A 24,602-nucleotide genomic window follows, 5' to 3' on the forward strand; every position below is an offset into this window, starting at 1 on the left:
AAAACTTGATTCTCAGATGTATGTCTGGTGATACTATCAAACAGTGAAGGTTTAGAGCTTATCTGATGATGGAGACGTGAGAAAGTCGAGAGAACTCGGTATGTTTTAGTTACGTCGTGTTTGGGCTTATATTATTCGTATTGATGAGAACTTTTCACAAAAGTTAAAAATAAAAACTTTTTACAAAAAAAAACAACTTCTAAAACAACAAGAAAACTGTTTATATGCATCGGTCTAGATCTCGGTGGTTAAATAAATATAGATGCATCCTCTAGACACCGACTTCTAGACCGATGCACCTAACATCTTTTTAATTTATTTCTTGCTTTTGTTTTCTTGTTGCTTTTTTATATGTTTGAAGTTGGATTTGTTTGTACAATACTACAAAATAAAATAATGCCGACTTTATAAAACAAAGAAAGGGACAGAATTACACTTTTGTCAAGGCTCTAGAAACGTAAAGCCAGCAGCCCCGAATCCTACTCTCTAGAAGTCGTTGTTACAATTCGACAGCTACAAGTCGTCAGGCGGTCTGCTTTAACCCAAGTTAGTAGTGAATTCTCATCACCTAAAATAAAATAAGCTCCAACACAAGGTTACGTTATAAATTGTAAAGGAGTTCCCATAACTATATCTGATCTTAGCTGTCGATCCCACAATGGCAGTCAAACCTATCTTTGTGGAAAGTCTTCGCCAATACGAATAAAATAAGCCCAAACACGTGGTAGTTGCAACATACCGTTCGGGAGTTCCCTTGACTCTCTGTAGTCTCCATAATCAAATCAGCTCCAAACCTTCACTGTTTACCAGTACCCTCAAAAATACACTCACATGTCTGGTTATGACTCGATGCGTGCCTACAATATTCAAGAGTTGCCCTCGATTTCTCAGGATTTCCATCATCAGATCCTGACCTGATGACAATGGAAATAAACGGCGAGTATACTCTTTCACTACAAAGAAATGATTTCTCAAATCCGTCAAACTTGGTCGTTTAAATTCCCCATTGAAATGAGGAAAATATTTGATGTATACACCTGATTTTCTCTAGATTCCCATGGTTCACATTGATAAGACTAATGCCATAGTAAATCAGAGCCTTTATCATTATACTGTGCTATATTTCGTTCGTATCCGCCGTGGGTATGGTTTTCATACTAAGGTGCCCAATGACCTTTGAATGATTTAAAATTTTTCACAGTTTAGAGGCCATTATATTTAAGAAGTGTTTGATATGAATTTCACTTTTTATTCAAAACTTTAATATCTCTACGCGTTCATGTGAAAAAGGGTAGGTAGTAAGTTTATAATTATTAAAAAAAAAATATTTTATGTCATGTAAGCAAAAATAATATTTTAATATTTTATGTAACTTCAAATTTATCATTTTCGCAATTTTTCCTTTATCTGTACTATATAACGTTGCTTCGTGCCGAATTTTAAGATTCTGAGTTCACGGGAAGTACCTTGTAGGTTTTGATTCCCTAGCGTGTGACGGAAATTCGTCTAAGGTGTCGGTAAAACTGCTGTATCTTTTGATCGCGTTAACTTAGAGGTTTGATTTTTTCATTGCTTAAAGGGACAATAGACCTAGGTATTTGGTATAAATTTCAATTTGGTACCTTTATTCGTTCGTGAGAAATAAGGTAGTAAGTTTCATTTTATTAAAATATTTTTATTATATTATATAACAAAAAAAATGAGATTTTCGCAATTTTTCCTATATTTGCATTATATAACAATGCTTCATGCCAAATTTCAAGATTCTGAGTTTACGGGAAGTACCCTGTAGGTTTTGATTCCTTTGCGAGTGTCGAGAATTTGTTGAAAATATCGACATAATCGGTTGTATCTTTTGATTGGCTTGGCTTAGAAGCTTGATATTTTCACAGCCTAAAGGGACAATAGACCCGAGTATTTCATGTGAATTTCAGCTTGATACGTCCACGCGTTCTTAAGATAAAGGGTCTTGACAGACAGACAGACAGACAGACAGACAGACAGACAGACAGACAGACGGACAACAAAGTGATCCTATAAGGGTTCCGTTTTTTCCTTTCGAGGTACGGAACCCTAAAAAAAATGTTTCAGTGATAGATAGTCCATTTATAGAGGAAGCCTAAAAGTTATTTTTATCTAGGTGCGGCGAGTGAGTCCATACTATTATATAACCATATATTATCTAGTCCTCATCTTTTTTTTTTTTTTTTAATGACGTAAAAAATCATCAAATGACCCCTCCCGCTGTGGGTTAGCAGCGGTGAGGGAGTGTCAGACTCTTACTGACTAAAAGCCGTCGTGTTCCGTCGTAGGCCTTCTTATGTGCTAGGGCCGCGGTACCTCTTTCGAACAACCCGCAGCCCCGGGTCTAGTCCTCATCTAATTACAGCTTATAGGTACTGTGGGTACTAGAAAACTGTTAAACATCCCTAAAAATGCTATTAGAATGTGAAGTCTATTTGTCACACATTCACGCAAAAACTACTGAATCGATTTTTGTTGATGTTACAAATATTTTTTTTAAGAAGTGAATTCCTCTTTTCTGCCCTTTAGTAAACGTGAATTATTTGTCAATATAAGTCTTAAATCGCTAACTGTTGTCATTTCTGCATGACTTTTTAACCTTTTTAACTCAGACAGAAGTTCTCAATTCAGATTTTTATATTTTTTTTTTACCATTAAAAATATTCCCAAAACTCTGTATTTTTGCATTGATAAATAATCACATAGTAACACATTTTCAAGCGATATATATTTTAAGTACCTGTACATACGAATATTTTTGTAATTAAAGTCTATTTTTAAACATACGTACATCAAATAAATTAATTGAGAACGTATGTTATCTAAATAAGACTACTTTATTAAAACTCGGTTCGAAGAAATACTGCTTGACAGAAATAATTTATGTACCTTAGATATGTTACGGAACTTCTAAACACCAATGTATGCAAAATCGTACTTGTGATTATGAAAAAACAGCACCTTTAGAAAAGTAGGTAGGTTCCAAAAAATTATCAATATTTTTTTATATTTTTAGAAGAGTTTACTTAACTATATGTAATGTATGTCCTTTATATACTTAAAAAAGTTAACAATATAAATAAAGTTAAATCAAAAACCTATTCAGAAATCTATCTATTCAGAAATATTTTGTTTGTCAATCATACCATTTTTAACCGACTTCTCAAAAAGTAGGGGGTACCTAATAGTTATATACTGCATATACTTAATATATTTTTAGCCATTAAGTATGTAGTTAAGTAATTCCTATTCATCAATATTGTGAAATAGGCTTACAAATTGAACTTAGTGTAAGATGTAGATAAAACTCGCATTAAAAAAAAACTACACATTTATTTTTATTTGTTAAATAAACTTCTTAACTGACTTGATACAAAATAACAAAAAATCCAACTTACGTGAATTCAAAAACTGACACTTTTTGTTTGTTTTATTTTTCGAAACAACTCATTCACAGGGTGGGCCGATACTGTTCCGTGGCTGTCTACTGTATCGTTTATATAGGGGGTGTAGCGCGATGACGCGTTAGGCTGCGGACAAGTTCATAAGCGGAGCGGAGCGATTTCGCGTGATAGATTGCATTTATTTATTATTAAAAAATTAAATAAAAGGTATTTAAAATGACAATTTATTTAAATTTATTTTTTTACATTGTTATATACATAGATACATATTTACAACACAATAATAAAATATCTATAAAGCGTCAAAAAATTCATCCCCATCGCTGTCAACTGGGAGCGTACCCAAGAGGCGATTTAAAATTAAATTGTTTATTGATAGTTTTAATTACCTATACTATAATTTTCATTTATTTTTATATTGTTTGAAACATATTTAAGTATTCCACGGACACTTCAAATAAATAAATTCCAAATAAAAAGTTGGGTCACAATTATTGATGCCGTATAAAATGTTTTCCGTCAGCCAGTGTTGCCAGGTTCGGAAGTTTTCGCGATTTCTGTAAATACGGATCGAATTGAGAACCTCCTCCTTTTTGAAGTCGGTTATTAAATTAGTTAATAACACTTTTATCATTTAAATACCTAAACTGACTAGCTAGAAAACAACTAGTATTCTACATTTTTTAAACGAAATCGCGAATTTCTAGCTTGGTATTCGAGTATTATAGTTTTCGTAATTGGCAACACTGGTGTACTTCATACCTTATCCAGTGTTTCATTCAATTTTTGATTGCTTTGCGACTATCGTTTCTTTTGTGATTTTCTATGCGTTTCATGGTTTTATTCTAACAACTTTGGCTTGATTACGGACTCCGATTAGATTGCGTACTTGGTAGACTCGGCTGTGTGTAGAGGACTGGATTTTCCTGGCATTTTTGGATATTGCTCTGTCTGTGATCGAATTTAGTTGTATTTTAATTACAACAATGGACGCAGAATATAGTTTATATTGTGTAAATTGTGGATCTGCTGGATGCTCTTTGGTATTAGAAAACGAAGATATACTTCGTTGCATACAACAATGGACTGCTCCCCTGTATTTTTATAGCCTCAAAATATTAACTTTTTTCGTAATTACTTTAGTTTCCTGAAGTGTCCATTCGTGAAAACTTATTTCATAGGATTCCATATAATTTTAAGAGTTTATATGTATGTATGTCACTTTCGATTCGAACGGTTCTTAGGCAGAACATATATGGAGCCGGAACATTGTCCTTTTCAAACAAAAATATATATTTACACTAGTTTCGGCGCTAGGATTTACCCGCGTCCTGAGATAACTGCTTCCCGCAGCCGGATGGTCCAGGGTGCCAAACTAGACTACAGGACCTTAAGTACCACAATTTATAGATATGTTTTTCACTTTATGTTCCCATCTTGCGCTGCTGCGCATTCTATTTAAAAGTAATAAAAATAAATAAGCAAAAAAATATTAAACTGTTGCGGCTTTATTAACTTAACAAGTAATTCTTGATAGGTTTAACTTTTACTACAATTTTTTAAGTGTAGAAAAGCCTACCAAGTATCATTTTTTTAAAACTTAGTCTATTAAGAGTTCAGTACCTATAAATAAATTGATTTGATATTTTAATTTACTCTGACAGGGATATACATAAATACTAGGAAAGAAGTATAGTGTGTAGCTTTTTAGCTTTTTCAGTTACCGTCGGAAGCTAATTTCAGAAAGTGTAAGCATTCCAGCCTTTTGAACATGTGTTGTCTTCTGTTATAAGAATATATTTCCAAACAAATGTGTAAACTCTTATTAACAAGATTATAAAAATGAGATATTTTCATGAAACCCAAAACAGTACTAAAAAGTGTATATATTTTTATTTCTTTACACTTGTACGAATAGCCCACTTAAGAATTTTCCCAAAGATTGTGAATCAGACCAAAAATAAAAAGTTGTGGTTTTCTGAGTTTGTAAGTTACTTTCTAAGTACATCTTGGACACCAATGACTGTGTTTCGGATGGCACGTTAAACTGTAGGTCCCGGCTGTCATTGAACATCCTTGGCAGTCGTTACGGGTAGTCAGAAGCCAGTAAGTCTGACGTCAGTCTTACCAAGGGGTATTGGGTTGCCCGGGTAAACTGGGTTGAGGAGATCAGATAGGCAGTCGCTCCTCGTAAAACACTGGTACTCAGTTGCATTATTCGGTTAGACTGGAAGCCGACCCCAACATAGATGGGAAAAGGCTCGGAAGATGATGATGATGATGACAATCTGACCGAACTAATGACGTTAAAACGTCTTGTATAACATACCGTTACTCACACAGCGTACATAATAATATTGATTGAACTCGTTAAAATTAGTTTATCATGAGAATGACGTGGATAATAATAACAGTATTAACAATACTATTATGTAACTAGGCATTAATTACTAAGTATAAAACTAAGCGAGCCGAAATCCGTAAATTGCACGTGGTGTTATTTTTAAAGTACTACCGTAAAAGTTACGGCGAACATTTGACGTGTGTTTAGTTTAAGCCGGCTACGACCAGCTGTTGTTGGCTACATGTGGTTAAAATATGGAAATAATGGCGTCCACGGCTGATTTCGGCCACGGCGGCTGTTCTCATTTAAGGAGATCAGCCAGCTGCGCAGGACATATTATAGTGCAAGAGCATTTGTGCAGACACAGGTGCACCCCCTATTCCTTCGCCCTCATAACCCGATGGGACGGCAATCCGACCGGAAAGGGAAATATGGAAATAAGGCGTCCCCCAACCAACGTTTACCAACTGGGTATGAAGAGCCAAGTTTCGGGACAGCTGCAGGATGATTGTAGAGGAGGCCAAGGGGATAGAAGAGGAGGCCAAGGGGATTGCAGTGGAGGACCACAAAGGGTTGTAGAGCCAACGGAAAGAAAAAAGGGAGTCCCCCAATGCTACTGAAAAGCAGTTGTTGTGTTACAAACCCTATCGTGTCAATTGTACTCTGACACTAGGGCTTGTTAGGTGATTAAACCTGCAGCTCACTCGATAAGAAGAAAAATCGGCCAACTGCGAGACGAACACGGGCACAAAGGTATCGTACCGAATTTTACTTTTTTAGTAATATAATAAAATGAAATATTTTCTTATTTTTTGTTTTCACCCTGAAAATTTCGAAACTACTAAACCGAATCAAAAAATTCTTTCACTGTATTTAAGCTACCTGCACTACCATCGGGTGACATAAATTATAATTTAGCCGGGTACGTGAAATAGATCCCCTGGAACGCGGTTGAAACCGCAAGAAACCTTCAAATTTTATTCCAATTTGCACCATTTTGTTATTTTGTAGTATGGCATGGCAATATTACTTCACAATGTACATAATAATTATGTATAATTTGTATGTAATATAAGTGCACCGTGTGTGTAAATTTCAATTTTCTGACTATTACCTACGGATCATAAGATATAGCCTAGTGTCAGAGATTTTGACGCTTTTGGTAAGGGACGTATTTTAGCTGAATATCTAGCGGATATTTAACCCGCTACCGCTATCAATATATCCCCATTCCTAAGAGGATGTAAGAACGAGAATAAAAATTCATTCTCGCATACTTTTAATAGTTTTTCCGGGTTAACTTCAAATTGACGATCTGTATCTATCAAATATCTATTTAATATATATCAAAGTTGCAACCTTGTCTATGGTCTTGATCTTTTAAAGTATTGCTGTAAGTGCATTATAAAACAATTATAAATTAATTGATATAGTCGAACTAATTTAAAGAATTTTGTGATTTTTCTAGCCCTTTTATTTGGGAATTACAATTTATCAATAGTTAATTTATTTATGCTTAAGCTTGACTTTTTCACTTTCACAAAGGCGTGTTTGTGATGACCACGGCTTCTCAAAAAAACCTATGGTTATATTCCATAGGTTTTTTCAGTCAAATAACATAATGCTATTTAACTAACAACCCAATTTCAATTAAACCTAAGTTTCTAACTAAAATTCCTTTTGTTATAGGACTAATTACAATTCTCTTCTTTAACAAAGCAGCCCGTAGTCTGGAAGTTGGTGATTGATTCACCCGTGCATCGGAGAGCACGTAAATGTCAGTCCTGCGCCTGATCTTTTTCCGGTCGTGTCGGATTGCCGTCCCATCGGGTAATGAGAGTGAAGGAATAGGGAGTGCACCTGTCTGCGCAAATGCTCGTGCACTATAATATGTCGTGCGCAGCTGGCTGATCTCCTTACATGAGAACAGCCGCCGTGGCCGAAATTGGCCGTGGACGCCATTATTATTTATGGTTTTCTAGTTTTCGTACTGGCGCATTTTCCGGACCCAAAAACCGAGTGACTACGCCCGGTCACTAGTGAAAAGACTGTTAAAGGCTGGAAGGAGCCATAGCCAGCGTCGAAGACCTGTCATATTTGGTACAAGGTAGGAAAAAAATTGCTGAACTGACGACAAAACTCCTGTAGTGAAAAGCTACACGAAGAAAAACAATTCAGGATTATTCAAGACCAGCCGTTATATGTCTTTTCCCAACTACGTTGGGGTCGGCTTCCAGTTCAATCGGATTCAGCTGAGTACCAGTGCTTTACACGGAGCGACTACCTATCTGACCATCTCATTACCCGGGCAACCCGATACCCCTTGGTTAGACTGGCGTCAGACTTACTGGCTTCTGACTACCCGTAACGACTGCCATAATGTATCTATCTTCAAAACTGAAATAATATTTCGAAACGTTTAAGTAGTTTCAGAACCATTTATCATCAACAAAAAAATGATTCCTCTGACTGACAGTCTTGCCTAGACTGCTACGCAAATGTGTGTCGAAATTGTAATAGTTTTCGTGATTAAAGAAGTGTTGATATTTCATCATTATTTTGAACTAGCTGTTCCCCGCGGTGCCACCAGCGCACCGAGAGAAGTTCCTATTTCCTGCAGCTGAATATAAAGTATGATCTTCTGATTTTTCTATAACTATCTTCATAAATACCAAAAAAATATATTGATTCAGTTCTTTAGGCGTTGACAGACAAATAAAGTTGCATTTTTATAATTTTAAACTAATTGTATGTGGAGATAAAATAATTACTAAATAACTTGTAACATTAACTAATATTTATAACTTTTGGGTTAAACGATAATTCCATTCACAAACAATAACACTACAAAAATATGTAAACCATCATACTAATAAAAATATTACTATTAAAATATTTCATATTTCTTATCTTGGAACTATATCAATACGCGGGCCATAATTAGTCTTAATGACTAATTATGGCCCGCGGCAAAGTCTGTCTTTTACAATATTTTGTCATAACATTCGTGTTATGATTTTTTAGATGTAACTGATAAAATACAGCCATTTCCTATGGCTAGGTCAGTTGTTCCGTATTTTCACATAACTTACTTTAGATACATTATTACCATATTAAATTGTCCAATAAGAAGTTAAAAAAAAGCCAAGTGCGAGTCGGACTCGCGCACGAAGGATTCCGTACCATTATTTATAAAATACACAAAAAATCACGTTTGTTGTACGGGATCCCTCCAAAATATTTATTTAATTCTAGTTTTCAGTATTTTTTGTTATAGCGGTAGCAAAAATACATCATCTGTGAAAATTTCAGCTCTCTAACTATCACGGTTCATGAGATACAGCCTGGTGACAGACGGACGGACGGACGGACGGACAGAGGAGCGAAAACAATAGCGTCCCGTTTTACCCTTTGAGAATGGAGCCCTAACTAGTAAATGCAATAGATAGTTCAGCCCCCGAAGTAGGAGTGTGTGAGTATGATTCCTGGTCGGGCAACTTCCAGTGGGACTTTTTAAGTTGTTTGTATTTTCTATTTTAAGTTTACTAATATTTCAAGCACCAATGACTGAGTATAGGTGAGGGAAAACATTTCGAGTAAACCTGGACTTTAAGTCTAGTCTCCATTCAACTACTGTCCTGAGCAAATGTGATGATTAACGCTTATACCTGTACAAAACAGGCAAGTACCAATGCAACTTTTCTAAGTTTCTATGTACTTTCTAAGTATATCTTGGACACCAATGGTCTGATAAAAAGGTGAAGGAAAACATCTCGAGGAAACCTGGACTATACAGTCTGAAATCGCCAACCCGCATTGAGCAAGCGTGGTGATTAATGCCCAGTCCTTCTCCGTGTGAGAGGAGGCCTGTGCCCAGCAGTGGGACGATAAAAAGGCTGTAACAGTAACAGTACAAAAAAATACATTTTGCCTCTAGAGAAGGTAACAGAGGTGATGATTTAGATAAAGATTTTAAATAGATCTGCTTTTTCTAAGGGCTCTCATTGACGCACTTATGAAAAACTGTCTGTCCATCAATCAACAATATTATTATGACATTATATCGTTATCTGAAAGGACATCTTTCATATCACAAATTTATTATATGTTTATATAAAATTATAATATTAAATCGATATTCGCGTCCTGTGTACCAATGTTATTTAAAACGTGCTGTTTCAAAATTATTTGTAAACAAAGTGAGTCACGTTGTAACTTAATAAGTACACTTGATGATCTATGATTCATCTGGCTAGCCTTTTTCCAACTATGTTTGGGTCGACTTCCAGTCTAGCCAGATGCAGCTGAGCACCAGTGCTTTCCAAGAAGCGAGTGCCTGTCTGACCACTTCAACCCAGTTACCCGGGCAACGCAAACCCAAATAAGACTGGTTGTCCAACTTTTTGGCTTCTACATACCCGTAACAACTGCCAAAGATGTTCAAATGACAGTCGGGATGTACGGTAAGTATATCATGCTATTCGAATCACGGAAGAACTCGTTATGAAAAGATGGTCACCCATCCATTGACTGACTGTGCCAAGCGTTGCTTAACATTATGATTGAGCTCTAATAACAGACAAAACTTTTTCGAAAAATGTTTGTTTACTTTGACATTTGAACGCGAAATTAGTAGGTACCTAAAAAGTTGTTTTAAGAAAACTGCACTAAAACGTTTATATTGTTGAACTTGGCCTTAGCAATATAAACTTAATAATAATAAATAATAAACTTAATAATAAATGTTTATTGTTAATTGTAAGTTAATTTATTATTAATAAATGTTTAACATTTATTAAGGGAAATTATAAGTGTAGCCACAAAATTATTTATTGGACACATGATTAAACTTCTAATTTTATAACTAAGCACGGGGAAATGAATGACATAGCCTCTAATAAACTAATTCGTCTTTTTTACAACGCTAATTAAATGTTCTATAGAAAGCTTCAAGTAAAGATCGTCAATTATTGTGACTTGTCCTTCTTATTTATACATTGTCATCTAATTTACTAGCTCGGCCTCGTTTTTAGTATATTGCCATTTATAACCTTCAATTAAAAAACATTGTGTTAAAAATTGAAGTTAGTGACGAAAACGAATCGCTGCAAAACCGACTCCATGTAGTCTTGTCTGCCCTACCCCTAGAGTGCAATGCAAAACCACGTAGGCGTGGAGGGGCGAGGCGGCATGGGACCGCCGGAGCCCCGCAGCGCCGGAGCCGTGACAGAAGCGATGCTTGCTGCATGTTGCTTGCTTACATTTTAAACGTACTGAGTTAAAAAATTAGGAGCTAATTAAATATATTTTATGATGTCATTTAATAGTATTTTAGAAGTTTACTGTTAGAATGCATGCTACTAGGTGCTAAAAAATAACCATCATGCTGAGTGTATTCAGAGTGGTTTACTTAGAAGATAACTAGTGGCTAAGATAGTATTAATTAGATGCTCGTTAATTGTGGCTGACTAAGTAATTTAGAAGGCAACATACATTTTTGGGGGCGAATAATGATATTAAAAAGAAGCCTGTTTAATTAGCACCCATTTATTAATAATAAATGTTTATTGCTAATTGTAAGGTCTGAAAATATTGTTTTTTTGCTTGAACGCGTTAATCTTATAAATAAGTGATCCGATTGGAAAAAGTATTTCAGTGTTATATAGCCTATTTATCGAGGAAGGGTTTAGGCTAGTTTTTACCCGGGTGCGCGAAGTAGTTTTCACGGGCTGCGAGTGAAACCACAGGTGGTAGCTGATGTAACACCACTAGGCATTCATATACATAGAGATGGCATGATCATTTATCAACACGCTTGGTCTAGCCGGATTGGCGAATTGAAACCTTTTGTGTTCCTTAGCACGAAGGGGTGAGAAGAGCATAGAAAACGTTTCTGTCCACCATACATCCATCAATCATCATCAAAGTCAAAGTATTTATTTGCACATGAATACAGTAGGTCCATAAGGTGTTACAAAAATTCAATGTGTTTGGTATTCAGTCATGATATAATGACATGCAAATTAGTTTATACACACACATAAACATGCAAGTGCTAAAGTTTAGGTACCTACCATCTTCCGAGTCTTTTTCCCAACAATGTAACTATGCGCCTTGCGTACACTGAATGACATTGCTGAGAGGATTGACATATTTTCGTGTTCTTTGAATGAGTTCACAAAAACTACATTGTATGTACTGTGTTATACATATTAATAGATGATAAAGGAGTTATGCTACCACGCTACCGCCTTAGGATATTCCTGTAATGATAGCTGTGTTTGTGAATAAATAAATAAATGTTATTGTCGGCTTCCAGTCTAACCATAAGCGACTGCCTATCTGACCTCCTCAACAATACCCCATCGTAAGACTGGTGTCAGACTTACTGGCTGCTGACTACCCAATTACACATAACGACTGCCAAAGATGTTCAATGACAGAAGGTATCTGAGACACCTCCATGATATGACCAAAGGCTTTTTTTCTCAATTTAATTTCATTTCTAGTAATTTCAGACTAGTTCATATCTAGATTTCTAATTTTATGTTCTTTATCACCGGATCCTCTTAATAAATACATAGTTCAAAAAATAAAAGTAGTCCCATAAAAATTTGCGTAAGAATACATCCAGTTATAGTGGTAATTAAGGCACAATTATATTTAGAAAGGATTCTAAAATTATTTCATAGATTTGGGCAAAAAATAAATATTCTTACTTACACGTTGATCATTAAGCCAGTAAGTCTGACACCAGTCTAACCAAGGGTAGGTATTTGATCGCCCGGGTAACTGGTTTGAGGAGGTCAGATAGGCAGTCGCTCCTTGTAAAGCACTGGTACTCAGCTGCATACGGTTAGACTGGAAGCCGACCCCAACATAGTTGGGAAAAAGGCTCGGAGGATGATGATTACACGTGGATCATTGCCCGCGGCTAAGTAATAGCCTCTCGATCGTATTAAAAAAGCATATTTACTTAAAAAACTATAATAAAGACAAGGATGTATTTGGCTTTAGTCCTTTTTTATGGGAAATCATCAAATGACCCCTCCCACTGTGGGTGCAGTGTGTGTGAGTGTCAGACTCATACTGACTAAACCCCACCATGTTCCTTCTGGAGCCCTTTATGTACCAGGGCCGCGGTAACTCGCGCGAACAATCCGCACGGCTTTAGTTCTATATTGCACAAGTGGCTTCCCTGGCTGTCTGTGAATACTTTTATAGTTATGTTTCGTTCCTATTGCATTATTATTTTCTTTGCTTTACGTCACTAGGTTTGCTTAATTTATTAACTTAGTAGCATCAGTCTTTATTATAATGTCCTCATATAGTTTTCTTGTTCAAACATTGTATAATTGTCTCGGAGTCAACCTATAGCGTAAGTCAAATAATAAAGTAAACACTTCTGTTTAGAAAAGAGTGTCCATGGAGTTTCTTGCCGGTTCTTCTCCATAAGTCAACCTGTTTGGACCGTGCACCTAGCTATTGACATTTCGTAAGAATCTAGAATAGGTCTAAATGAAATAAAAACCTTTAACTTTGCTTGGCGCAGTCGATCCGTGGATGGATGACCACCTTGTCATGACGAGTTCCTCCGTGTTTCGGAAGGCACTTTAAATTGGTGGATGCCGACTGTCATTTGGACATACATATATGACAGTCGTTACGGGTAGTCAGAAACCAGAAAGTCTGAGTACCTGTCTTACCATGGGGTATTGAGTAGCCCTGTCAGTGACATGATACTGTTTTTTACTTCCATCAGTCTGGTAAAACTAGCCTGATGTTATATAATACAAATCAATCTCAATTCCAGTAAGGGGATTCACAAAACATGTAATTATGTAATTTAATGATTTAATTGAATGAAAAGTTAATGAGTTCAAGATGACTAATTTTCTAAGAAACCCATTGTTTTGAAATGGAACGAAATAGGAAGTGAGAAGAAACTGATCGATATTCAATGATTCGTAGATTTTCTATCTCAATCTTGAAGTGACTTGTTAAAAAGAATTTTTCAATTTTGCACGTCACTGGTTTTGATAGACGTCACAGTATTTACCTTGGTTGAATACTGTGACTGCGAAACTCAAAATAGTGCACGTATTATTTATTTTATTCTATTCTTTAGTAATATAATAGAAAGGAGACATTCTTTTGTTTATTTGTTCAAGACTTCGAAACTACAGAACCTATTCGAAAAATTCTTTCACTGCTGGAAAGCTAATTCTTACCGAGTAACAGGGCTACATAATATACCGTGTGCCCGACGTAAAGCAACGTGAAGCACCCTGAAGAAAACTACTGGAAGTCAAGTGGCTCACTGCAGTAAATTCGGGGATTATAGTTAGAGTTTCCAAAACTCACAGTTAACTATTTGTGTACCTAGGCACTAGGTAAAAGTGAACAATCTTGATACGATTTCTTAAACAAATAAACTACTGCTGTATATAATAATTCAATTGATTAGGTCCTTGTTATTTGTATTTACGTTGAACAAATTACTCTACCTATTTAAACAAATAAAGTATAGTATTACCAGGATACATAGATGTGTCCTGTTTTTTCCACACCCGGAAAATTGGCAAGTTTGACTCCAGGCGTGGTGTTTAACGCTCATTCCTTTTCTGTATGAGAAAAGGCATGTGCCATTCAGGAGGACTGTAAAAAAGCTGATGATGATATCGAGATCAACTATTATCTGGTTGAATTTATTTTTTTCTAAGGAGTGGCGCCATCTATCTTTATACCGAGTAACCAACAATTCAGTCACTAAACAGCGACAAAAACAAATGAATGGCAAATAGCTGTTACCTATGTGAATGGTTTTCCGCACTAGGTAATAGTTCATAGTTTTAAACATAGATGGAGCTGTTATCTCGTGTTAAGAGTAAAGTTTATCTTTTCAGGTTCAGTACTCCGCTGTATATTGACGACTAAACCAAATATCCTGCTATAAATCCCATAATTTCCCTATATAAGATATATTTCCCACATCTCTTATAGAGAAAATATGGAAAGTCAGAAAATCTGACAACCAGTCTTCGTACTAAGCAGTGGTTGAAGGTATCAGATAGACAGTCTCTTCATGTAAAACACTGATCATGTTAGACTGGAAGGCAACTCCAACATGGTTAAAATAAGACTACAGCGTTTAAAAATTGTTAGGAAAATCCAGTGAAAAAAAAAATCTTCGAGACTGGTGGACACGGTCGAAGGATCGGGAATTGGGAACAGAGATGGGGAGGTCTCTCCGATGAAAATAATAGGCTAGTAATAGAATAATATGTAGAATAGGAAAATCCTACATATAGGAAACTTACCAAGGAGGAAAAATTGTGACTAACTACACATTATGGTATGTAATATTCCTAAGCGATTTTCTTTATTTGTTGTAATATTTAGCGATGAAGCCTTATGGATCTTTTCTTGCAGTTTCTACAAAAGTAAATCTTATTTGCATTTGCAATTGACGTATATATGTGTGTTTGCTTTTCTATGTGCGATTTTAATGGTTTTTGTATCATTCCAAAGAGGCTATTTTTTTTAAAAGACAGATGTAGAAGACAGTAAGTAAGTCTGACACCAGTCTAACCAAGGGGTATCGGGTTGCCCGGGTAACTGGGTTGAGGAGGTCAGATAGGCAGTCGCTCCTTGTAAAGCTCCGGTTAGACTGGAAGCCGACCCCAACGTAGTCGGGAAAAGGCTCAGAGGTTGATGAGTCTACGTTTAACAACATATTTAAAAAATAGTTTGAGGACGAGCTTGTGACCAGTATCTTAATTACTACATAGTATAAAACAAAGTCCCTTTTCTGTCCCTATGTCCCGTTGTACATACGCTTAAATCTTCAAAACTACGCAACCGATTTTCATGCGGTTTTTATCAGATAGAGTGTTTCAAGAGGAAGGTTTATATGTACAATAACATTCATCAAATAGTGGGGAAATATTGTTACGCCGTACGAAGCCGGAGCGGGTCGCTAGTACTATTATAAGGCAAAGCAACGCTTGGCTCGGTCGGTCCATAGATGGATGACCATCTTGTCATATTCATTCTTAGGTGTTTCAGGAGGCACGTTAAGATTCCCGGCTTCCATTTGAACATGCCTGGCATTCATTATGGGTACAGAAGCCATAAAGTCCGACAACAAATATTACTGACAAGCATAGGTTTTTCATCGATAACTGGGCTGAAGCAGTCAGATAGGCAATCGCTCCATGTAGCACACTGGTACTCAGTTGCATCCAGTTAGACTGGAAGTCGACTCCAGCATAGTTGGGCAAAGACTAGACAGATGACATGACTAAGCTAGAAAACTTGATAATTTGCATGTCAATACAAACAGTTCCAATATGTATCTAATAAAAACAAATATTTTTTTATAAGGAAAGACCGTGAAAATACTGCTAACTCACGCTTGAAATACATATGTTTTATTGAAGAACCTTTATCATTTAGTAAATGACATTGTACAATAAGAATAGAAGGTGAACTTTAACGCCGGCTCCACACGTTGGCCCCAACGCTCGTTCCAACGCTACTCGTCCAACGTGTGGATCTAGAAAATGGCATTGGTCCCAACGTTGGGGCGAGCGTTAGTAGTTGGCCGTCTCGTGTCGGTTTTATCAAAGGAATCTGCGCGCCAACGTTGGCGATCTGTCCACACGTTGGCGCTTTGCTCAGTTCTGCTACAACACGCAGCGAGTGCGTCTATACGTCGAGTAAAAATGGCTTCCTCATCCAGCGAATCGCCACTCAATCGAACTATATCAAGGACACCCCATAATATGGGACGCAACTCGAAAGGATCATAAAATATTTTTTTTTTATATAATAATTCCGAGTTTCTCAGAGCAGTTTCGATTTCTGTATCTTCGGACATCTTCACATTGGCCCTGACGGGACAGAACTATTTTATTGGCCAACGTGTGTACGCCTCACCGAGTTCGTGGTCCAACGTTGGAACGAGCGTTGGTACCAACGTGTGGAGCCGGCCTAAGTGGTTATAGATACCGGCACGGATCTTGAGCGCTCTGCGGAAGAGTGGGGATCCATTTGCGCAGCAAAGAACCAATCCCGAGTGATGGCTATGACGTGATGCGCTGCGGGCCAATCTCCGCCTGGAACCCAATAAATCACTTCTGCACAGGTGAAGGTCAGTGCTCAAGATCTGTGCCGATGATTATACTAAAAATTTTTAGTCCATTGCTGGGCTAACTTTGACGATAATGTCCTCCTAGCCGATTATCGGCTACGGCGGCTGTTCTCATGTAACGAGATAAGCCAGCTGTGCAGGACATATTATAGTGCACGAGCATTTGCGCAGACACAGGTGCACTCACTATTCCTTCACTCTCATAGCCCGATGGGATGGGGGCTAATTTTAGTAGTTTATCGACTAATCTTGGTAAACAACAGCTTTGAACGTGTGACTAACAAAAGTAATAACTAGTGAAAGAATATTTCAATAGGTTCTTTAGTTTAGGAGCCTTTTTAAACAAACAAAAAAGTTTTTCCTTTATACAGTGCTCGCTAGCTGTTTTCCTGTGATTTCACCTGCGTCCCATGGCAACTACTACCCGCATCCGAACAAAATATAGCCTATGTGACTCGGGAAGAATGTAGCTCTCCAACAGTGAAGTAGTTTTTCAAATCGGATCAGTAGTTTCGGAGCCTATTCACAACAAACACATAATGAAATCATTCCTCTTTGTAATATCAATATAGATCAGTATAGAGTACATTATGTCGTGGAAGTCGTGGTGGCTTAGTGGGTAAAGGACCAACCTCAAGTATGAGGGCACGGGTTCGATCCCAGGTGAGGCAAGTACAAATGCAACTTTTCTAAGTTTGTATGTACTTTCTAAGTACACACATCAAAAGTGTCTAGGGATCAAGCATTTTTATGCGGATTTCTTGAGATTGAGATGTGGCTTTGTAATAAATTTATGATTTTATAAATTTATATGGATCCTTTTTGGTGCATTTCATAATTTGAATCAGGAACTGTGAATCAAATTCGAGTAAAAGATGAAAATCAGCTGTCAATATTTTCCCTATAAACACATACAACGCATTGAAGACATTATTAGTGCTACTGTTTCCCTACTACTGATTAAAACCAACGTTATTATGGAGCGGCGACGTCATTTAAGCAGGGAAGAAATGCTCAGAGCCGTGGGAATGATAGAAGCTGGTTCCCGGCAACGTACTGTGGCTTTAGCTCTGAATACAAGTCAGAGTGTTATCAGTCGACTTTGGACACGTTACCGAAGCACTGGTACCGTAGCTGAGCGCCATGGAGGACGGTATCGCTGCACCACACGGAGACAAGACCGATACATTCAAATCTTAACTCGAAGAGCTCCAACAATAACCGCCATGATGTTAGCCGTGAGGCTTCATCACTCTTCAGGGAACTTAATTAGCGACCAAACAGTCAGAAACCGCTTGCATGAAGTGAACCTTCATTCCCGAAGACCGCTACGGGTACCACCTATAGCAATGCACAATCGTAGGATTCGATATCAATGGGCTCTTGAACACAGAAATTGGGCAGAAGAACAATGGCGTTTCGTGTGCTTTTCTGATGAGTCTCGTTTTGGTATGAGACCGGATACAAGACGTATACGACACTGGAGAACCCCTGGACGCCAACAGCGATTAAAATCCTGCCAGGAAGTCCATCCTTATAGTGGTGGAACCATCATGGTATGGGCGGGTATTTGGATCGGCGGAAGAACTGAGTTGATTTGGATCAGAAGCAACCTCAACGCTCAAATTTATGCTGAGACGATTGTATCAGACGTCATCGTTCCTCTACAAGTGCAAATCGGTCCCTTATTTCAGTTAATGCATGATAATGCACGACCGCACACCGCAAGAGTTGTAAGACAGACTCTCGCGGCAGCTAACATCAATGTCCTGCCCTGGCCTGCTCAGTCGCCAGACTTGAACCCGATTGAGCATGCATGGGATATGCTACAGAGAAGAGCTCTGCCGAATATGGAGGGTATCCAGTCGCAAGAAGACCTTTTTTTGTTGTTGCAACGAACATGGGCGGCCATTCCACATCGTGATTTGGATGAACTCATTTTGAGTATGCCAAACCGATGTTCTTGTGTTGTTAGTGTTCGCGGTAGAAACACGGATTATTAATTGTTTAAGTTACCCAATAAACTTTTAAAGAAAACTGTTATTTCAGTCTTTTTTTTCGAACTTTTGTGTTAGTGTTTCAAATGTCAAAAATCCCTTTATTAGGAAAATGGCAAATTTCTTTATTAGTGCAAAGGTGACTTGGTTTATCGTTACTGTGACAAACGAAAACACTTTATTTGATGAATCCTTAAAGAAAATTTTAATTAATATCAATCAGGAGAAAAGTTATTGCAAAAATATATGTTGATCCCTAGACACTTTTGATGTGTGTATATCTTAGACACCATTGACTGTGTTTCGGATGGCACGTTTAACTGTAGGTCCCGGCTGTCAGTGAACATCCTTGGCAGTCGTTGCGGGTAGTCAGAAGCCAGAAAGTCTGACACCAGTCTAACCAAGGGGTATCGGGTTGCCCGGGTTACTGGGTTGAGGAGGTCAGATAGGCAGTCGCTTCTTGTAAAGCACTGGTACTCAGCTGAATCCGGTTAGACTGGAAGCCGACCCCAACATGATTAGGAAAAGGCTCGGAGGATGATAGAGTACATTATGTTCTCTCATTTGACTATAATATAACTAACTACTATGACAATATACCTACTCCACTATCGGCAGGACATAACATAATTAGCACTTTACTTGGTCAAGGCCTCAAACCGACCGTTACTATAATTAAGGCATCTATGTACAAATAGCAGTTTTGTACAGCTATCGTGATCGTCTCGGTGGGTAAGTGGGTTAAAAATATTGTCCCAGATATATTGGTGTGACGTGGTCATAATATAATTATGAGAAGATTATGTTTTAACCAGCGATGCTAAAAGGTGTTATGTGATTGAAAACTATGTGTGTCTGTCAGTAGCACTGAAGCTCTCGAATGGACGAACTGATTTGGGTGCGACTTTTTTAGCTGAGAGAAGATATTCACTCGCGGTTCTTTGAAAAATATTTTAAAGTATTTTTTTAAGAGTAAAATAAAACGAAAATGTATGTTATATTATTTTAGTATTTATTAAGAATAAATTTTAACAATATGACGTTCGTGTAAATATATTTATATATCTTCATTTTTTTTTATATAAACATAACTTATAATCTACATGGAAGACGAGATTATAGACCTCCAACTTACATATTTCTTTATTGGTCACAAGTTTGAAATTATTTGTCAAATAATTCCCTCACCAAAGGTGATAAAACTGGCCTGCACATAATTAAACTAACGTCATAAATAAACAATTAAAAATAATTTATCAACCATGAATCATAATATCCCATTTCTTATTGTCCAAATGAAAGTGATATAAAGATATATACGACGTATACAAAAATACTCCGAATAAGTGATTTTACGTTTCGTGGTTAAAAAATATTACATGATCATCGAAATGTACTTTACAATCAAAATTCCTATTTAAATACTCTAGTAACAGCTTTACACTAAAAAGTATTAATTAACTTTTTAATCATATCAACGGACTCATTTTGTCCGATCCCATCAATATATTCCGTGGCCTTCTTAGCATGTTCTTCGTAAAGCATCTGAGTTTTATCAACAGCATCAGTCTTCAAAATATTAAACTTCAAATCTTCGTAATCAACATCTTTTACATCATTTTTGGACTGAGAAATAATCTTGTACAAATTAGGATTACTATCTAGAGCAAAAAGTACAGGAGCACTTGCCAAGCAAAATTGTTCCTTACTGTCTGAAGTTAGCTGTTGAATTTCTGTAGCAGCTTGCCACGCTAGGCCTACGTGACATCCAAATTGGTAGGCCAAGTTTTGCATCTCTCGATTCTGTCTGTCCAAAACCATGGCGGATTGACAGCCTCTGCCTAAAAGACTGACGCCGTTATAAACTGTTCTTGCTGTCCATTCCTTTCTAGGCTTACCTAACACATCATCGACAGCAATAGAGTTAGTATCAAAAGTAATTTCATAGTCCTTACCACTTGGCTCAGGCTTACCAGGTATAGGCATATTCTGTTCATCTCTTTCCCCAAAGAATTCTCCTTCAGACAAATCTTTTAATGCCGTAGAAATAATGTAAGACACATCAGAGTTTCGTAAATTAGCAAGCATACCATTTGCAGTTACCAAAAGATAGTCTCCTAATAAAATAGCAATCTTATTGCCAAAGATAGCTGACTCTGTATCTTTGGATCTTTTAGCAAAAGGTACGTTGACTATTCCTCGGTGGATCAGATGGCCTGTTCTCATCATTTCTGTCAGTTCTGCTAGCACCCTGGTCTGTTCTTCATTGATCTTCATTTGAGGAGTGTAGTTAGGGGTTTTCACAGACTTCGAGAGGAGTAAGATGATGAGACCCCAGGGTTGCAGGTTCTTGGAGTCACCGTAGAGCACGTTTTTTGCTGTCTGCATTACTAGGTGATTGCTCCCGACCTGTGGACAAAGAGTTTAAAAAAAATATGTACATAGTTTAATATATTATTCGGCTATATCATATAAAAGTTGGGGAGAAAATCGAAAAGCGAGCCTTTTGAGGATTGTTTTCAAAGTGCTTTATTTTAACCTAATTTAAATGAATGGTATTGCGCTTAGTTTAAAGGAACTACCTACAAATTAAATTACAGTATATGTCACTATCTTGATACCATATGAAAGACTAACCGTTTTCCCGCGGTTTCACCCGCGTCCCGTGGGAGCTACTGCCCGCATCGGGATAGAATATAGCCTATGTTACTCGCTGATATTATAGCTTTCTAATGGTGAAAGAATATTTAAAATCGGTCCAGTAGTTTTTGAGTTTATCCATTACAACCAAACAAAGTTTTGCTCTTTATAATATTAGTATAGATAGTATAGCCATCAAACAGTTGCTCAAGTTAAGCAATATAACCGTCAACATAAACACGTGAATTTTGATAATGATACCAAAATTACACTAAACAACAAAATACCTTGAAAAGATTTCGAAAATAATGTCTAGGTACTCAGAAAATTACCAATTATTTTATAAGGTTGTACATAACGAGAATGACCTATTTTCACTGTCATACTATTAGCCTGAAATCTTTTGATATACTAAACTTTATGCCTAAAGCAGACTCAAACTTTTTTCAGACATGTTAGCCGATTTCCACATATTACATTACGTAGTTTTTTGGATACCGTTTTAGGAATGACTTAAGTCCAGTGACAGATTTCATAGTTCTGTTAACATACATACTCATTATTAAGAAACCCCGTAAATCCAAGCGCTAGTCTAGTCTTTTTAACTGACTTCCCAAAAAGGAGGAGGTTCTCAATTACTCTGAATCTTTAATTTTTTCGCTTCCAACTTCGTTCACAATGTTTTTATTAACATTTAGCGAGTATATAAACAGTTAATATTACAAACCAAGTATTGTAGTCACGTGAAAGTTCCGCTCTTACTCTCTTCGTCGAAACCGGTTCATATTTTAGCCATAATAATATCACGTTGGTCTAAATTTGTACGTTATGAATCATAGATGGTATAAAATGTGAATATATTAGGAGGCTTTCCAAAATACTTTCATTTTTTATCGATCTTGGATAGTAAAAGTGAATTTTACGTTTTTAACATTTTTAAACAGTAGGTCAGATTCTGAACTGATAAACATGGCAAATATAATATAACCATCTGTATTGATAGAGGCTTCGAAAAATCTCGGAACATAAATACAGCCGAATGGAGAATTTCTTCCTTTTTGGGAAGTCGGTTGAAAATGGGCTATAATCGTAATGACAACATTGCACAATTTATATAATTAATTTGAATCACTTGTAATAGCAATAATGACACTTTAGTAATTAGCCTCAATTAGAAATGGGTTCTTTCTAATAGACCAATGTAAAACATTATTGGCCTTACTACAAAAACTTTAACTACTGTTTTACACTTGTCTAAAAAAATACCACAAAAACTTTTTAACGTCAGTTTATGCCTTGTCTAAAAAAATGTCAAATTATGACGTTGACATATGGTTCATTTTGGAGCCACATTTTTTTTAGACAAGTGTAAAACAGTAGTTAAAGTTTTTGTAGTAAGGCCATATGCATTTTAGAATAAATTCTTATTACCTATACCTATCTCATTATGTTACAATTGAAGTTAATGAAAGTAATCAATCCTGATAAAGCTACTGCTAAAAATAATGGTCACATAGATGATTTTTAGCTTCGTCCGGACCCGAGAATCGAACCCAAGACCCCGCACAACTCTCACCTTTTCACTCACAACAAAAACAAAACAACATAGAAAAAAAAAACTAAGAACTATTTTAAAAAAATATTTAAAAAATAGAACTCACCAGCTTCCTTAAATAAAGCGCCATATTAGCGAATTCATCGCTTAACAAACACCGTAGATTCATAAAAGACGTCGGATAACCGACCACTTTCTCTGCATCTCTTATAATATTACTCCAATTTGTAAAAGGAGGCCTCAGTAATATTAAAATTTCATCTTTCGTCAAACTCGCGACAGTCGATTCCAATCTTTTTTGGTAAAAGATCGGTGATGCTCGTCTTAAAACGCGGGAAACGGCGTAAGAGACCGCCATGACAGATTGAACTTTTAATTTTGTTTTTTTTTTTTTGTGGCACAGGTAGCGACTGTGTTGTGTGGAGGTTGAAAACGCTATGGTGGTGTAAGGTGAAATCTTTGTACGGTGTGGTGTGTTCTGAATGATTTTTTCCCCCGATTTTGGGTGGGTATTTATTTTTGTTGTTGTCGGGTGGTTGTTTGTTGTCCTTGGAGATTTTAATGTTATTTTGTCATCCTTAATACGGGTGCTGCATGTTTTTCGATGATAATTAGCAAATGTTTGGGTATGTATTACACAGTGGTTAGGTATCTTTTTCTTACTTGGCCAGGTAGGAAAAATAGAAATAGAAAAATATTTTTTGTTTGAACTGAAAACAAAAGTTGTACATACCTACATAAGTATTTTGTTTCAAAAATAATAGAGTTAAGTAGGTACAACTGTTACAAAATAACAATAGAAAAACAATATACCTAACAATATTTTTCTCGCTATCAGTAGTTACAACTTGGGTGTAGGTAGGTACATTTTGTTTGCCTGCACCCAAATTAAAAAAAATAATGATTGAACACTAATACACTACAGCACACCATAAAAATCTATATTCCCACATTTAAAGGAAAATCAAAACCTGGCAACACACAATGTTCTTGACCGTGAAGTGGAAAGTAGCGTTGAACTAGTCTCGAAACCACTCTTCATTTACCGTCAACTGTCTCTCAACACACTCTAATTTCAACCTTATTCCATTCACTTAAGGCTTACATAAAACTTTATGAACTACAAAAGAAATTGGTCAAGACGTCACAATGTCCATTTTAGTGAGACCCTTAGCAATGTAGAATTCTAGTGAATTAATAGGTCAAATTAAACTGGATTTAACGGATTCTTCGGTAAGTTTTTTATTACTATCTTGAATGAATTTCTCCGTGTAACCAGTTTTGTGTAACGTGTTTTAGTTTACGTTAATATTGTTTATTTTTTATCATTTTAATTTTATTGTAATAAGGCCTACTCTACTTTTCGAAATGTTTTGAAAGGGAAAGAAGTAGGTATATTCCTAAGAGTAGTTTAGTTCACAATTTATTTTTAGTAGGTACTTAATTTCACGTTTTGATTGACTCAACTCTACCTATCATAAAA

The 24,602-nt window shown here is 36.5% G+C and overlaps 2 protein-coding genes across 4 annotated transcripts in view; both read right to left on the reverse strand.

The window, feature by feature from the left end:
- LOC124643184 (histidine decarboxylase) overlaps positions 1–3,472 on the reverse strand; it is a 32,116-nt gene extending 28,644 nt beyond the window's left edge. For 2 of the 3 annotated variants that reach the window (XR_006985886.1, XM_047182059.1), the window contains exon 1: positions 3,423–3,462. The gene's annotated coding sequence lies outside the window, so the exon portion shown is untranslated. Of the gene's footprint in view, positions 1–3,422 lie in introns of all 3 variants that reach the window. The other variant, XM_047182058.1, reaches the window with a different exon arrangement.
- Positions 3,473–19,915: 16,443 nt separating this feature from the next.
- On the reverse strand, positions 19,916–23,715 carry LOC124643572 (all trans-polyprenyl-diphosphate synthase PDSS2-like). The gene is made up of 2 exons (XM_047182601.1): positions 23,226–23,715; positions 19,916–21,333 (listed from the first exon to the last, which is right to left on the reverse strand). Exons 1-2 carry the CDS (start codon positions 23,475–23,477, stop codon positions 20,368–20,370), a joined length of 1,218 nt encoding a protein of 405 aa, XP_047038557.1. The 5' UTR covers positions 23,478–23,715; the 3' UTR covers positions 19,916–20,367.
- Positions 23,716–24,602: the final 887 nt, after the last annotated feature.

The sequence above is a fragment of the Helicoverpa zea genome, chromosome 27, assembly GCF_022581195.2.
Source record: "Helicoverpa zea isolate HzStark_Cry1AcR chromosome 27, ilHelZeax1.1, whole genome shotgun sequence".
Classification (NCBI taxonomy): domain Eukaryota; kingdom Metazoa; phylum Arthropoda; class Insecta; order Lepidoptera; family Noctuidae; genus Helicoverpa; species Helicoverpa zea.

What these genes read in the sequence shown, in the direction of transcription:
- LOC124643572 (XM_047182601.1), bottom strand. Translation starts at nt 23,477, where the DNA reads ATGGCGGTCTCTTACGCCGTTTCCCGCGTTTTAAGACGAGCATCACCG. An exon ending in CGCTTTATTTAAGGAAGCTG is followed by an intron (nt 21,334 to 23,225) that starts GTGAGTTCTATT and finishes CTTTGTCCACAG; the next exon opens with GTCGGGAGCAATCACCTAGT.